This window comes from Lipomyces doorenjongii, assembly GCF_038497915.1.
Source record: "Lipomyces doorenjongii strain NRRL Y-27504 unplaced genomic scaffold V1508scaffold_30, whole genome shotgun sequence".
In the NCBI taxonomy this organism is placed as follows: Eukaryota; Fungi; Ascomycota; class Lipomycetes; order Lipomycetales; family Lipomycetaceae; genus Lipomyces; species Lipomyces doorenjongii.
In genome coordinates this window covers 119911-131588 of record NW_027118097.1, presented here as the reverse complement: position 1 = coordinate 131588, position 11678 = coordinate 119911, and the positions used below count along the sequence as shown (strand labels likewise).

General features: G+C 50.5%; 4 protein-coding genes across 4 annotated transcripts; 3 read left to right on the top strand and 1 right to left on the bottom strand.

The window, feature by feature from the left end:
• Positions 1–776: 776 nt before the first annotated feature.
• V1508DRAFT_404740 (ribosomal L28e/Mak16) lies at positions 777–1387 on the top strand (the record flags this gene model as incomplete). Its single annotated transcript, XM_066938649.1, has 3 exons — positions 777–793; positions 917–1238; positions 1295–1387. The coding sequence occupies 3 exons, from the start codon at positions 777–779 to the stop codon at positions 1385–1387; spliced, it is 432 nt and encodes a 143-aa protein (XP_066795356.1).
• Positions 1388–2910: 1523 nt separating this feature from the next.
• On the top strand, positions 2911–4849 carry V1508DRAFT_418922 (lactate/malate dehydrogenase). The gene is made up of 5 exons (XM_066940525.1): positions 2911–3100; positions 3179–3213; positions 3267–3465; positions 3647–4233; positions 4287–4849. Exons 1-5 carry the CDS (start codon positions 3067–3069, stop codon positions 4428–4430), a joined length of 999 nt encoding a protein of 332 aa, XP_066795355.1. The 5' UTR covers positions 2911–3066; the 3' UTR covers positions 4431–4849.
• Positions 4652–6221, bottom strand: V1508DRAFT_418918 (uncharacterized protein). Its single transcript, XM_066940524.1, has 3 exons — positions 5175–6221; positions 5015–5108; positions 4652–4959 (listed from the first exon to the last, which is right to left on the bottom strand). The coding sequence occupies exons 1-3, from the start codon at positions 5956–5958 to the stop codon at positions 4788–4790; spliced, it is 1050 nt and encodes a 349-aa protein (XP_066795354.1). The 5' UTR covers positions 5959–6221; the 3' UTR covers positions 4652–4787.
• Positions 6222–6933: 712 nt separating this feature from the next.
• V1508DRAFT_397971 (uncharacterized protein) lies at positions 6934–11671 on the top strand (the record flags this gene model as incomplete). The annotated part of the gene is made up of 3 exons (XM_066938186.1): positions 6934–9604; positions 9653–9770; positions 9820–11671. The coding sequence occupies 3 exons, from the start codon at positions 6934–6936 to the stop codon at positions 11669–11671; spliced, it is 4641 nt and encodes a 1546-aa protein (XP_066795353.1).
• Positions 11672–11678: the final 7 nt, after the last annotated feature.

Below are 11678 nucleotides of genomic sequence, written 5' to 3'. Positions count from 1 at the left end.
TAACGCTAAGTGCTTACTGGCAATTTTGCTGCGGCCAACACGCGACAGAGGGCACCAGGGGGTGGCGGAATAGGCCAGGCACGGGGCAGAATAGGGTTTACAGAGCAACGCCCCGGTCTTGAGTGGGTCTTTATGATAGGGAAATAGCAGAGCCAGCAAAAATGAATACGACCAGCCAACGCTGGGTCGCGATCGGCAGCAGTGATCAGCAAGGAAGGAGGCGAGCTATGATTGCAGTCGCTGTGACAACTGAGCGTAAACAGATAACAAATGGTACTACCATCACGGCACCAGACGCGGTGCTGACAGCTTTTGAGCGCTGTCTCAGGATGGCAGGACAAGCTACGTGTTATAAATCATCAGGTGCGTTAACGTGCAAGTACGATTTGAATATTTCGCCGAAAACGTTCCGGCACTGAGGGAGAACCGGTGAATTTGAAAGTACATTAGCCGGTCTAGCGGTCGAGCCAAGACTTAAGACTCCTAGACTCTCGAGTCACCACCCTCTTTCCCTGTGGTGCAGCGCCGCACTTACACAGCCAACTCTGTGGCGCACGGCATACTACAGAATATCCTGTGCGCTCAGCCGTATTCCTCGCTGGATTGGTGCGTGACTGCCATTTGTGCGGCTCGCCATAAAAAGCCCTAAGATGATGCCCTAGCTCTGCAAGAGCGACACACAACCGTTGGGCAGGCAGGCAGGCCTAATTGTTACTAAGGGCTCAGCTGATAGATCATCCACACCAAATAGGCACATTACATTCACATACGTCACAATGTCTTCTATTTCCAAGTACGTATTATTCAAATGTTTTATGAGTTACTATAAGAGGAGGAATCGGATAATTTGTCGAGCAATGTTGTCGCGTTGAATGAATACAAGCAAACATCAGAATCGTCATGCTAACGGTGATAGCGACCTCGTCTGGGAACTCACCCGCTCCAACTCCTCCTATCTTGTCAAGCGCAAGTCCGGCTCTGGCGTTCAATTCTCCCGCGAGCCTCTCAACTTGACCAACAAGCACTCTTACGTTCAGTCTGGTCTCGCCAACTCCAAGGCCGTTGGCGTGGCCCTGTCAGAATCCGGGTCGATTGTCCTGTCAACCAAGAAGGCCAGCACATTCGCTACCCCCGCCAAGAGCGTCATCTCCACCACTTTCAAGTCATACAAGACCAACAGAAAGATCTACGCTGCCGTCGCCGGTGCTACCAAGGGTTACAGAGATGACTTGAGGCCTGTACGTAATCGTGGATTTATGTGATTCTTTTAGTCGGGATTGCTAATTTCGTCTAGGCCGCCGTCAGCCGGGCGTCCGCCCTCTTAGCCTCCAAGAAACCAAAGAAGACCCAGGTCAAGAAGCTACGAGGAAAGAAGGCTAGTGCCTAAATCAGTTGGAATATATAGGCTGATTGTACATGTACCTAATAAAAGATTTAATATCAGTGATCAGCGAATTCGCCAAACGTGCTAGTCTATGATGGATTTGCCTGCGACGGAAGCAATATGTTACCGGTGCGTGCGGCACTTCAGTGCCAGACATAAGTCGGAACACGACGGTACCTTGCCCAACGACCTTTGGTCGCACGACAGCATGGACGCCCATGCCAGTGACATGCATTCCATGTAGAATGATATCGTGGACTCAGGCACGTGATGTTGCATGATGATTACTTTGCCCGACGTTCTCAGGAAGGATGGAAACGCTTCGACAGGTAAGTTAAGGTCACAGTGCAGGTAAGATATTGCCGTACTGAGTGAGTCTTACCTGCTCCCATCGGTGCTTCCAATACATATAATTAAATAACGACACGGGTCTTCGAACGATACGTCCTGGTATCCGCGACTTGAGCTGCTCTGGCCACGATTACACTTGAAAGCATATTGTATTGTCAGATCTCTCTCCCTCTGCGTAGTGGTCGTCTTGTCACTGTCCAAGGATTACTTCAAACGACAAAGTTCGTAGCGCATATTTATGAAATTTTACGTGGTCGCCGACATTTTGACTGATTCGAAATCGTAATAATGGCCGATGCGTGCTATTTTCGGCTTGATCTAACCCACTCCGTCCTCATGCCGATACTCCGTATTATGAAGCCATCATTGTCAGCGACCTGAAATTTAGAGAGACACATATCGACTGACACAAAGTCTTTACACCGACCAGCGCCAGGCCCGCTCCATGTTTGCCCAATGTCAACTCCATCCGCGGCTGACCGACTAACTTACGGCCGAATTTTACCATCAGGAATCCTGCCATATTTGTATACCCCATCCATACGGCAATCTTGTGACAAGTTGCACTTCTTCTCGGAACAGAGGACACCAAGGAACAATATCTCGAAGGATACGCTGACATACCGGTCAGACTACCAGCTGCCTCTGCTTCAACGGCACCCTTAGTGGTTATGCACATCGGCATCGTCGACATTCGCATTGCGGGTGATCGCAATTCGTTCAGGCGCTAGGACGCGTCGGGAACCTGATGGCACATCGAGTTGGTTGACTGGGTTGGACTTATGCGGATAGAAGTCGCGAATGGATCGAAAACGGATCGGAAGCGGCAACGCGTGGTCGGAACGTGGGCTCACCTTGAACCCGTAGACGCGCTTGCCCTGTTTCTGCCGAGGACAATGATTGCCATATTGGGGGGACAGATGAACCGTACAAACTACACCTGCGGGAGAAGAGGATCTATAGTACGTTCAGTAGCATGCGCTGACTGCCGAGACGGAGAGAATAAAACTGGCTGCGCTGAAGTTCATTAAGGTGGAAGAGGACTAGCCTGCCCCTGATGGGTAAGGGCTGAGAACGCTGCCTCTGCCTCTCCCGGGCTCAACAAAACTTGCGTGCGTCCGGGCGCTTGCGTTGTGCGTGCTGTACTGTGCGCGTTCTGCTCCCCGCCTGCGCCATTATCCTAATGCTCCTCCCCATCGTCGCGTATATCAGCCTCGTCTCCCCTCCCAGCTCCGCAAGTCTTTGAATCTCCACTATCATCCTACTGCTTCCTCTCCTCTCATCCACTTGCACACACAAATACACCCGCACTAGAACACACTCAAGCATTAATGGTTAAAGCTGTCGTCGCCGGTGCCAGTGGTGGTAAGTCCGATCTGTCTGTCTGTCTCGTTCGTTGAGTTCTTTTTTGCGGGGTTAAAGGTGCTAATCAACCGCGTCTAGGTATTGGCCAGCCACTGTCCCTTCTCCTCAAGCTTGTAAGTTATCCTACTCAATTTGACCAATTAAATCCTAGTTGCTGACATTCCAGTCCCCCTACATTGACGAGCTGGCTCTCTACGATGTTGTCAACAGTCCCGGCGTCGCCGCTGATCTGTCCCACATCTCCACCAAGGCCAAGGTCACCGGCTACCTCCCTGCCGACGACGGTCTCAAAGCCGCCCTTACCGGAGCGGATGTCGTCGTTATTCCTGCCGGTATCCCCCGCAAGCCCGGCATGACCCGTGATGGTGCGTATTTCTGTTCTTTTATCTGTGTTAGCATATAGCCGTTTATCCACGTCCGGGGTTTCCGATCTCCCGGCGTGGCCGCGCAAGATACATGTTTGTTTGTCACATTCCAATTGATGGTGGCTATAATACTTAACATCACTGGAAGTTATTCTTTGATCCGTATCTAATCCGCCGTTAGACCTCTTCAACATCAACGCTGGTATCGTTCGTGATCTGATCACTGGCATCGCGCTGTATGCTCCCTCCGCCTTCATCCTCATCATCTCCAACCCCGTGAATTCCACCGTCCCTATAGCTGCTGAGGTCCTTAAGAAGCATGGCGTCTTCGACCCCAAGAAGCTGTTCGGTGTCACTACCCTTGACGTCGTCAGATCCGAGACCTTCACGGCCACTGTTGTCGGCAAGCCTGATCCTTCTGTCTTCAAGATCCCCGTCGTAGGCGGTCACTCCGGTGACACCATCGTTCCTCTCTTGTCCCTCTCCGAACCCAAGGTCGAGATCTCGGACTCTGACCGGGATGCGCTGGTCCACCGAATTCAATTTGGAGGTGACGAGGTCGTGCAGGCAAAGGAAGGCAAGGGCTCCGCGACACTTTCTATGGCACACGCCGGATTCCGCTTCGTCGAAAGCATCTTGAAGGCTGTTGCTGGCGAGACGGGTGTTGTTGAGAACACTTTCGTGTACCTGTCTGGTATCCCGGGTGGCGACGCAGTCAAGAGCATTATCCCTGGACTCGACTTTTTCTCCGTCCCTGTCGAGCTCGGCGTACGTAATCTTAATTCAATTGTCTAGTTGTTGCAAGCTAACGTAGTATACAGCCATCTGGTGCTGTCAAGATCATAAACGTCCTCTCGCTGGTGAGTGACTACGAGAAGGGCCTCCTCGAGGTTGCCTACACGGGACTTGCCACGAATATCAAGAAGGGTGTTGACTTCATTGTTGGTGCTCCTGAGGCGAAGTAAGTTGGTCTTTTGTAAGCTTTTTTTTCATATTATGCTGGATATAGTATGGGATAGCTTGAAAATTGGAGTTTGAGTTATTAGAGTGTTGTATAAACTATATATTTGCATTCAAAATTATGAATAATGGAAATGAATTGGAGATTCTTTCGTCTTCTCGTCGAGTTGCTGCTGACGCATGCGCAATTTTAGGATGTAAATTAGCACTTCTGCGAAATGATGATGGTGATACGACGCACATTCTTTCTAGTCGGTTATAAATGTTGTGCACGTTGGATTCGGTACATATTCGCGTTATGGATATTGATAGGAATCATCTAGCGTTTATACAAGTGTTCAAGCTGCTATATATACAAGAAACTAGAAATCAAATCCGCGTCTGAGAAATCTAAATCTGCGCATGAGCACGTAGGCGACCACACCGCCAGCAAAACCGCCTAAATGGCCCGCGTTGTCAATGAAGGAGCCACCGACGGGAACGGAGCCTTGGGACGACAGCGCTTGGTTCCGTAGGACGCCGAATAAGTCGAAACTACGACGTCTTCGTATCAGTTGATGTCTATTATGCAGAGAAATTCACGACTTACGTGACAATGCCGGCCAGGAACATCCAGTTAGACATCGGGATAATGCCATACAACGCAATTCTTCCAAAAGGGTCAATAAATGTCTGCACGGCGGCTATCACAAATCGTCAGCTTTCGCCCGATCTAAACTAACCCAATGACAAATCGTCGTAAAACTCACTCAAAGCGTAGATAGCTGCACTAGCGCCCATAACCGCACGATGCCGTTCAAATCCATGGCGCGCGAAATACCCTTTCTCCAGTGCCTTTTGCTCATTATGTCGGGCAAGCATCGTCGAGACCAGTAACCCCGACAACCCGCCCACGAGGAAAATCGCAATAGTCGCTGTACTCGTGATGCCGTATGGGAAAATCGTCGACAGACAAAATAGAAACAGCGAGTTTGAAAATAAATGCCCGATATTAGCGTGATCGAACATGCAGGTTATAGGCGCGTACCACGGCGACCCGCTACCGTAGTAGTATAGCCTTGGGAAGCCCGGCACCATGGATTTCAGTACGTAGACGGCGACGAAGGTGCCGATTAGACCGTAGCATACTTGTGCGAAGGAGAGACTTTTGAAGGTGAAGAGGAGGCGTTGGAAAGGGGTTTGGCGGTTGTACCAGTGTTGGTAGAAGCGCTTTTGGAGGAATTGTGTGCTGCGGGTGTTGCGAGTTAGACTAGACTGGAAAGTGCGAACGGATGTGTTCGCGGAGAAGAATGGAGTTGACGTCGTTGAACGTCGCCATATCCATAATCGAGAGTCTGCTAGTAAAGATTTAACAGTCCTTGACGGTCTAGTATGTACTGAGCGTGTCAACGGTGCGAACTGTTGCAGTGATGATGACCTAATAGATGCTCTCGAAATCATTGGACTTGCTGGCTTTGCAGAGATTCTGGCGACCAGTGACGGCATGCATATATGCGAGCGCCATACACTTCCCAACGGCGTCCAAACCCCCATTTCGATGAAAGTGCTTCAAGTATATCCTTGCAAAATGAAAACTTCGAAGTCAAGACGCGCTCGCGATGCCCGGCAATTCACGTCGGCAGGAGTAAATAGAGTTAGCGTCAAGGTGCTGCGTAACTGGATGGCATAGTTTCCTGGTTAATACTTCATTCTTCATCCTACTGCTACAGTGCGGCTAATCCGCTTACAAGGCGTCTCTTCGATGCCTTCCAGTGCCGGCACATGCTGCACATTTAGACTCATCGGTTGGATCCAAAGCTGACTTGTAACACGCTCTTATTCTCCTGCGGATAGTTTTTGTTGTTGCCTTTGGAGATACTTTCTTGACGGTGGTTATTGGCTGAGCGCAATTACTGAATTCGTTGTGAGATTACGGTGGCCGGTAGCTCGGAGCATATTTCTTTGTCTCGCTGCAGTTTAATTCTGATCGGGGCCGTGACAATACAAAACCAACGCTAAATAGGTTAATTATCGAAAGCAGTTGAGAAGGTCCGTTTGATACGTTAAGCTGTGGTACGGTAGTAGTCTCTTATACGCGAACGTTAGCTAAGTTAGAGTAAGAAATATATCACGACGAATAAGATCGGTGCGAATACAACGTCGACGACCGATCTAGAGGGCTACATTTGTTCTAGATCAACCGTCGTCTTTACTCGCCGTGTGAAGTGTTTTCTTTTGACGCCATTCGGATTTAACTGAAGGTATCTTATATTTCACGTCCAAGGTGATAGGCGAAGTCCAGTGTTTAATATTGATCACAGACGTCCGAGTATTGCCGTTTATCTCTCAAAGGAGAGTAAGCCGGCGTTAACGATCCTCTGCCTCATCCGTTTTGCTTCACTAAGTCCACAATTTACCTCCCCGACAGAGGACAGAAGCGAATTCGTCCGGATTCGTTTGATATCCTCTGACCCAGTCGAGAGCTCTGTGTCGTCAGGAACAGTTCTCGGTGAGCGACATAGACTTTTCATGGCACATAATCTGTTCAAGTTTTATTACCAGGATGATATACAGTCGTTTGAAGCCATTGTCGAAAACATCTTAGCCGCGACAGATGGCAAGCGCGGCGGCAATAATGCCGGGAAGGACGTGAATCGGACGGATGAGTACGGCCGTACGGTTTTGCATCTCGCGTGTTCGCAGAACAAGATCGCGTTTGTCAATGCGCTGTTCCAAGTCCCGAGTCTCGATATCCTCGCCGCAGATCTCGAGAGCGGGTGGACGGCGTTGCACAGAGCGCTGTATGCTGGGAATATAGCGATAGGACAGTTATTGATTAGCTCGAACTACGATAGTATTCGTGTGAAAGACAGGGAAGGAAATTCTCCGTTTGACGCCCTCAACTCGACAATAGAGGGCACGAACCCTTTGCCGCTAGATCTGGATGTTGGGGGTTCGGAGTTGTTCACGTTTGGCTCGAACGCGAATCACACGCTCGGTTTCCACGACAGTGATGATCGCGCGAACCCGGAGCGGGTCTATTTCGAGCGGCCAAGGGCCGAGGACAGAAACGAGCCGGCTGTGGAGAGGTTCCGTGAGCTTCGGATCAGGGACGTGCAAATGTCAAAGCTACACACCGTTGTCTTGACAACAGATGCGACAGATAACCTGTATATCTGTGGATTTGGAAATGGCGGACGATTAGGTTTTGCTACCGGCGGCACGCAATTCACTTTCAAGAATCTCCCGAAATTCGGGAACTCGCAGGTAACGCAGGTCGCTCTTGGTCAGGATCATACGCTTGTCGTCACTGCGGATGGTGATTGTTACTCATGGGGATCAAATAAGTTTGGACAGCTGGGGTATTCCGTCGAGACAAAAAAGCCGCAAGACGAGCCCGTACAGCATTCACCTCGCAAAATCGTGGCAGGCTTAAAACGCGAGCACATCATCGGTGTTTCAGCGTCTCGAGTGCATTCGGTCGCATTTACAGAGCAGGATTTGTTCATGTGGGGAAAGAACGTCGGGCAACTCGGGTTTCCAACTGGTGAAGGGTCAGCAGTTGAATTGCAACCCCGCAAAGTCCCGTCCCTTCCAGCACCTGTCAAGATGGCCACTGCGATTGATACTGCTACGATATGCTTGCTCGCGAATTACGACGTAATTGTGTATATCAATGGCGGGTACTTTAAGGTTAATTTTCCGCTCGAAAGGTTCGCGGATAAGTTCTCGGTTTTTCGACCGAGGGGTATGTATGCCAAGAACACGATCGTCAAGGTTGTTTCCGGGGGGCATACAGTCTGTGCTTTGAGTTCCTTGGGTGACGTATACAGTTTCCAGCTTGACGGCAGGTCGCTCGAAAACACTAAGCCGAACCTACTCTCAAAATCCGTCAAACCGCAGAACGTATGGTCACTCCGACGAAAGCATCTTGCCGTCCGCGATTTAGATGTCGGACAGGATGGGTCTGTCATCATTTGCACCGAATCCGGGAGCGTATGGCGCAAGACGAAGCGAGCCGCGACAAAAGATTCGCACGGGAAAGTCTCCGAATTCAAGTTTACTCGAATCTCGCGTTTGACCAAGGTTGTGGGCGTGCGGAGCAACATGTCCGGCGCGTTTGCTGCCATCAGGAGTGATTCGATCCCGCCCCCGATCAATATTGATGAACATGATTTGGCGGATGATGTTGAGCGGTTGATCCCATTTGTCGAGGAGTACGACGACGATGTCGAGGACTCGCAGTCGGTGGTTTCGCAGCGGTCATCGGAGTCCGTTAGTGAACGGAGACCGCCGCGGACATATTTCAGCACTCTCAAGTTGTTACAGGACGAAGATTTGCCGAGCATATTACTCGAACGGTTCGAAGAGCTAGAGATGGAAGGTTGCGGCGGCTACGATTTGTATCTCGCGTCGCATGAAGCTAAGGATATCCTGATTCCCGTGAACAAAATAATTATCGGCACCAGAAGTAACATCCTCATGGGCGTAATCTCGCGGGACCAGCAAGTTGAAGGGCTCGAGTACTGCGTAACTGGCGGTAAATCGATTCTTAGATTCTCGAACGCAGGGTTGTTGGCACTTTTGATTTTCGTGTACTTTGCTTACACTGATTTTCTGCTCCCAATATGGGAAGGATTCGCCAGTAAAGCCCAAGTTGCGAAACGCTTTCTCGCCGCCAAGGAAGACCTGATTCAGCTCTCGAGCGTGCTGAAACTGAAGAGCTTGTCCTCGGCAGTGTATTTCCTCCAGAAGCCGCCGCAGTCACTCTCAAGTGACTTGTCGGCCGCGGTGGAGGATTCGATGACTGAAGAGTGGACTGATATGGTCGTACATTTGCAAGATCGGGATGTGCGGTGCCATTCTATTATTTTATCTTCTCGGTCAGAGTTCTTTGAGACGCTGACGGCTATGCGATGGTCGGCTCCTGTTCCCACGTTCACTGCATCTGACTACGAGTTATCTAGCTCGCCTCCGATGAAGAATAATAAGTCGGTTGACATGAGGCACGTGCATTATCCTGTTTTCAAAATTATTCTCGATTTCATGTATGGCAAGGATGTGAACGCGCTGTTCAATGGCAAGCGCGCCGAGAGCTTGACCGAATTTCTCGAGTTCGTGTTGGAGGTTTTGGCGGTGTCGAATGAACTATTGATCGACAAGCTGACCCAAGTGTGCCAGGCAGTATTGCGCAATTATGGTACGTCTTTGTATGTTCCGCTAAGTAATGAGACTAACTGAGTGATAGTGAATGTGCGGAATGCGGCGGATTTACTCGCCGAGGCAGACTTGTATTCGGCTGAGGGCTTGAAGACGTCGGTGTTGAAATACATCTCTATGAACTTGGAGTGCATGCTTGAAAACGGGTATGTTCTTGACTGCGTTTTAATTACGATAGCTAACAATATTCTACAGTCATCTTGTATCATTGGACCAATCATTAATGGCCGACCTAGAGAAAGTGGTCCGGGAGAAGCAAATCGAGAAATTGCCGATCAGCAAATCAGGATTGCTTCTTGAACTTTTGGAAGAACGCCATCCATCGCTCACGGAGGCAAGGCGACAAGAGAGGGATCGCCTCATATCTGGGTTCGGAACATCGTTGCCATCGAGTTACGTTTCTTTACCGCAATCATCACTGCCTAGTTCGTTTACTGGAAAGCCTTTCGACCGTCGGCCATCTGAAAGCGGTGGTGCGAGTGGTGGACAGGGCTTGCAACGCCATCACCGTCGTCGGCGTCGGAGCTCGAAAGAATCACCGACCGCGACGCAGGCCGTCAGTCCCAAGTTACGCCCTTCAAATCAGCCGAGCGATTTTATCTTCGATATGGAAGATGAACCGGAGCCAGATTGGACAGTCGTGAAAGGTAAATCAAAGTCGACTACGGCATCCTCTGCAACTACACTGGAGTCGTCGCCGGCCGGTGGGGGGCTATATGATTCACCTATGGGTGGGTTTGTGCATGAGTTATTCAATGACAACCTTTTGTCTTCTACTCCAAATCGGCAGGACTGTCTGGCGGGAAGTGTAACGCCACACGGATCGCTCCCGTCAACACCCGGCGGCAGTCTTGGCACCAAGCATTCGTTCGATTCGCATCCCAGTACATCAAACGGTCTTCCGTGGGCACCGGTATCGTCTAAATTCGCGCCCATAGACTTCAGATCCGTAATCTCGCAGGCAGATCTGCAAACTAAGACCCGGAGCTCAATCTCGAAAATCTCGGTAGGACTGCAGCAGAAGAAATGGAAAGACGTGTCATCTCCGCAAACATCGCAGGCGTCCTCGTCCTCGCCTGCTGTCGGATTATTATCGTCGTCGACTTCTATGTCGATAGCAAAGCTTGAAGCGAAGCCCGTCGAGGACCACACCAAGATTTCGCAGAAAGAACGCAAGAAGCTACAGCGTCAACAATCAGAGAATGCTGTAGTGTCAACGAGTATTAAGTCAGCATCTTCCTCAACGCCATGGCAAACACCCATAAAAGCAGATATACGTGCCAAGTCGCTCATGAAGGCAGGTGGTGATGATACAAATGCTTTGTCGTCACCGCAACTGTTCCCTATGGGACCCCAGACTTCGTTCGCGACAACGGCAGCGCAGAATCTGAGTTCCGGGCCGGGAACGCTGAGCAAGAAACCGTCTGCTGGTGGTCCGAGTGGTATGGCCGCGGCATTATCGAGCGGGTTGAACTCGGGCGCGTCGACCGCGAATAACTCGAGAAAGGGATCCCCGACTCCACAGACGCCAGTCAGAAACGCAAGTGGGTCTGGATCAATGCCTCGGGCCGTTGGCGCTTCGAATGCTACGTCCTCCCCTGGTGCGAAGTCGCCAGTGGTAGAGTTTCAGTTCTCGTTGGCTGAGATAATTGAACAGCAAAGAACAGAGCAGGAGATCATGACTGCCAAAGCTACACAAAAGAAGAGTTTCCAAGAACTTCGTGAGGAAGAGGAGTTTGCGACCTGGTGGGCAGCTGAGAGCGAGCGCGTGCAATTGGAAATGCAGAGGCAGGAAACAGCAGCCGCGGCTGAAGCAGCTAGTGAAAGCAAGCACGTTGGTCGTGGTGGTCGTGGCGCTGCTGGAAGAGGTAGAGGCGGGCAGGGTCGAGGCGGCCGCGGAGGAATGTTTAAGAAGGGCGGAGAACATCATAATCATCATTACCATCCCCAGCAACAGGGACAGCAACAGGGACAGCAACAGGGACAGCAACAGGGACAGCAACAGCAACGACAGCAAGCAGCACATCACACTCACGGTAGCAAGTGAATATTTG

Coding starts and splice junctions, on each gene's coding strand:
- V1508DRAFT_418922 (XM_066940525.1), top strand. CDS start 3,067: ATGGTTAAAGCTGTCGTCGCCGGTGCCAGTGGTG. Junction 3,214..3,266: donor TGTCCCTTCTCCTCAAGCTT/GTAAGTTATCCT, acceptor CTGACATTCCAG/TCCCCCTACATTGACGAGCT. Junction 4,234..4,286: donor CCGTCCCTGTCGAGCTCGGC/GTACGTAATCTT, acceptor CGTAGTATACAG/CCATCTGGTGCTGTCAAGAT.
- V1508DRAFT_418918 (XM_066940524.1), bottom strand. CDS start 5,958: ATGGGGGTTTGGACGCCGTTGGGAAGTGTATGGCGCTCGCATATATGC. Junction 5,109..5,174: donor TGCAGCTATCTACGCTTTGA/GTGAGTTTTACG, acceptor GATTTGTGATAG/CCGCCGTGCAGACATTTATT. Junction 4,960..5,014: donor TTCCTGGCCGGCATTGTCAC/GTAAGTCGTGAA, acceptor AAGACGTCGTAG/TTTCGACTTATTCGGCGTCC.